Source organism: Mastomys coucha, unplaced genomic scaffold (genome assembly GCF_008632895.1).
Source record: "Mastomys coucha isolate ucsf_1 unplaced genomic scaffold, UCSF_Mcou_1 pScaffold18, whole genome shotgun sequence".
Taxonomy (NCBI): domain Eukaryota; kingdom Metazoa; phylum Chordata; class Mammalia; order Rodentia; family Muridae; genus Mastomys; species Mastomys coucha.
Window position 1 is genome coordinate 111,260,202 of NW_022196900.1, and position 4,023 is coordinate 111,264,224.

General features: G+C 50.4%; 1 protein-coding gene across 1 annotated transcript in view; it reads right to left on the reverse strand.

Annotated features, from left to right (window-relative positions):
- Nucleotides 1-956: 956 nt before the first annotated feature.
- Nucleotides 957-4,023, reverse strand: part of Phf13 (PHD finger protein 13) — a 5,797-nt gene continuing 2,730 nt past the window's right edge. The window contains exons 3-4 of the mRNA XM_031379596.1: nt 2,148-2,670; nt 957-1,519 (exon numbers count right to left, since the gene is read on the reverse strand). Of these exons, the coding sequence (XP_031235456.1) occupies nt 1,293-1,519; nt 2,148-2,670 (750 nt within the window). The 3' untranslated portion in view covers nt 957-1,292. The remainder of the gene's footprint in view (nt 1,520-2,147; nt 2,671-4,023) is intronic.

The following is a 4,023-nucleotide window of genomic DNA, read 5'->3' on the forward strand; positions in this document are numbered from 1 at the left end:
GGCAAGACTGTTTCTGTCATAGCTCCTTGTCTTTAGCAGAGCTCTCCCTTGAGGTTCGCACACCCAACTGAGCTCAGCGGTACTTCTCTGTACTTTAATATGAGCAACAGTGTTTAAAAAAAGAAAAAGAATAAAGTTAAACTGGGTAAGTGGGAAAGATGCAAAGATTTAAAAAAAAAGGCTCTGATTAGCCAAATTACAGTCTGAGCTCCTTTGTTGCTTAAGATACTGTGGGAGAAGGCCTGGTGACCCTGCAAAGGTGCTCCAGGAAAAAGACACACTTGAGCACTCTGTCTCATGCCTAACAAAGGACAGGTGTGATAAACGGGTATGAAACACTGCTGAGAAAGAAGCAGCACTGGAAATGATAGAACGAGAGCCAATACCCTCCTCCCCTGCCCCAGGACCAACAGTGTCCAGGAGCTGAGCCAGCCCTCACCCTGACCAGGGCTCTGCAAGCTGATGTCACAGCACTAACTCAGACCCTTGCCTCGCCCCAGGGACCAGCAGGTCAGCCCATGCGGAAGGCAAATGCCCAGATTCTTTTCACCCATTATCTGAAGACCTGCACCCAGGTCCCAAGGCAGTGTCTTCTGTGGACTGCTACTGGAGCAGCATAGGAGGGCACTGCTTGCTCCCACAGCAGTGCTGGGCACCCTGGGGCACCCAATACGAGAGTGGCCAATACTTTGGGCTATATCATGTGAAGAAAAAAAAAAGTTTTTTGTTTTTTTACATCGTGCAAAACAAACTGAGTTATGAGCGCAGAACACCGTCACCCCAACCCTCGCTCTGTGGAAAAATGGCTACACACTGTCCCTTTCAACAAACAGTGAAAACCCCCCACCCAAGGCTCCTCTTGGGGACACCAGAGCTCTCAGAAAACAGCTCTCTGGCTCAGTAAGTACAACTGAGGCAGGGAAGCGAGACCACAAAGGGGCAGACAACTTGGAGCTGCTACAGACACTTGTGTTAAAAGAGCAACACTGAGAATAAACACAGCCAGGGAAACAACACCTCCACTCCCGAGCACAGAGGAGACAGGACTGGCAGCTAGCACCGGCTCTCACGGCAACTGCTAACAATGACTGTGCGCCTCACTGTGAGCAGAAGCAGGCCTGGTGCTTGACCTGCTCATTAGCTACGTACAGTTCTACCTGAACAGCTTGTCCTTTGCTTAGGCACCTGAGTGGCAGGGTCTGCCTGCACCAGAGCTGGGAGTTCTGTGCTCAACTAAGGGGGGCCAGAGCCCAGGTCCTCCCGGTCCCGCCCATCTCCTCAACAGCTCCAGATCAGTCCAGAAACAGCTTCCGGGAGCCCATTCGGGACCGGTTGGAACGACGGATATCAAACTTGGAGTCCCGGCACTTTTGGCAGACAAACACTTCCGGAACATTGGACTTGCGGATCTTCGCACAGGACAGGTGAATCCAGGTGTGGCATTCGTTACACTCAATCATAGGGCGGCCAGCAAAGGGCTTCATGCAGAAACAGGTGACGAGGTCCCAGGAGTCATCATCTGGAAGGAGACCGAGAGGTGAGAGGTGACCTCCTGAGCCCTCTCCCCTGGGGAACTGTACATCCAAGAGACACAGTGACTAAGTGTGACGGGACCACCGCTCCAGCTGTCACAGCATTGCCCACTCCGGCTTGCATAGCAACCTGGCTACCTCCAGGAGCTAATAACACTCTCTCTGTTTTAGTTTTTTTGTTTTTTTTCGAGACAGGGTTTCTCTGTGTAGCCCTGGCTATCCTGGAACTTACTCTGTAGACCAGGCTGGCCTCGAACTCAAAATCCGCTGCCTCTGCCTCCCAAGTGCTGGGTTTAAAGGTATGGGCCACCATGGCCCGGCTTTTTTTTTTTAAAAGATTTTTTTATTATATGTAAGTACACTGTAGCTGTCTTCAGACAAGTCAGAAGAGGGCATCCAATCTCATTACAGATGGTTGTGAGTCCCATGTGGTTGCTGGGATTTGAACTCAGGACCTCTGGAAGAGCAGTCAGTGCTCTTAACTGCTAAGCCATCTCTCCAGCCCAGAGAGTAACTCTTTTATGAGCAACTATCCACCCTTTTTTTAACACTATTCCTTCAAATTCTAAGTGCACTCTGCCCCCCAGGCCTGGAACCTCTCTACTAAGCACTCACCTGAGTCCACCATTATGTCTTCGTCATTGCCAGTGCTGTCTTCGTCTCGGAACACCACCTGCTTCCCCTGGCGGACAATAGTCCGTTTTCCTTCAGTTTTTATTTCTGTGACCTGATCAGGTGACACAGTAGCACAAGAGCCACTTGAGGGAGTGTCAGAGTCCCAACCTGAGCAGGGGTCAGCAGACGCCTGGGGAATATCCTGCATAGTGGGACTTGAGGGGGTCTCCACATACGGGTCTGCAGCTTCCAGCTTCAGCAGGCTCCCCCTGAAGCCCTCCTTCCCAGGCAGGTCGCTGTCCCTGCGCTTCCTCTTCTTCTTCTTCTTCAGCTTGTCAGTCTTCTTCCTGTCCAGCAGGAAGTCACTGGGCTTAGCTCTCTGCAAGAGGGAAGGCTGAAGGTGGCTGAAGCATCGGTCGGGCACTGAAGATGCGATGTCAGAGAAACCAGTGTCCCAGCCATCACTGTCAATGGTCCCTGCAGTGCTGTTGGCAGGGCTGGGGCTGCTCCTCAGGGGGAGCTCCTGAAATACAGAGCAACAAGGCACAGTTGGTAATCTCTCCTGCCCCAAGGATAGACAGGAGCACCCCCTCCCAGACCAGTCTTCCTGCACTATGCTCCCACCAGGCACAACCGCAGCAGAGGACCTCATTGAACCCTCATTGCCTCCCCAGAGAGCCAGGACCAAGCTCATGGCTAAATAGGGGGGTTCAGATCAGGGTGCAATTGGCTATAGACAATCAGCAGAGTGCTCAGTGAGCATGCAAGGCAGAGGGCTCTGAGTTCATCTCCACCCTCCCAAATCCTACAGAAAATCACCAGACTCCTCTAGAGTTTATTCTTCTCTCAATAAGAATAATTCTCTCCATTTGTCCTTCCAACAAATACATTTTAATCAAGTGAATTTAAGTTATTTCATCCTTTTGGCCTTCTTTAAAAAAACAAACAAACAAAAAAACCAGCTGGGCAAAATGGGACATGCCTTTAAGGGAGGACAGGGAGATCTGAGTTCAAGGCCAGCCTGCCTGGTCTACAGAACAGAGAAACCCTGTCTGAGGGTGGGGGAAAAAAAAACTGGAGAGATTCCAAAATATTGCAAAAATCTAAGTAGATAATTAGTGCCCCAAACAGCAAGCTAAGTGCTGGACTTGTACACTCAGTGCTTTGCCAAGAGTGGCCGTGTCCTATGTGGTACAAAGGATGCACTGCCTAGCAAGTAAAATTATAAGCCCATGCGGAGAGTTTACTTGCCCCAACACCAGATTCTGTTTGCAGCTTTGTCTGATGTGCACGGGACTCCAGCAGCCTGAACCCCACAGTAGCTGACATCCCTCCCTTCTGCCCTTCCCTGGCAAGGAAAAAGCTTCCATGGACATAGAATTTGGGACATGGGTACGAGTCCTACAATGCACTGGGCAGTGGTGGCGCACACCCTTAATCCCAGTGCTTGGGAGGCAGAGGCAGGTAGATTTCTGAGGTTGAGGCCAACCTGGTCAACAGAGTGAGTTCCAGGACAGGCAGGGCTATCAGAGAAACCCTGTCTCGAAGAAAAAAAAAAAAGGAATCCCACAATGCCCACTTGGTATTCCTGAAAATGAGGCAAGACCTGGATCCTATGGCAAGAGTGCCCACTTTCTGTGGCCAGGGAAAAAGAACAGTGCTGGCCCTTTTCAAAAAAAAGAAAGAAAGAAAGAAAGAGGCAGGCAGCCGCCAATCGCTTTCTGCTTGTTTGTTTACAGTTACTCTTTTCTTAAGAAAGGGTCTCATTCTTAGGCCATGCTGGCTTGGTGTTCACTGTGTAGCCCAGACTGGCCTCAGACAAATCTCCCTCACCCTTCTAAGTGCAGGGATCACAAGAGTGACTAGAAATAAACAT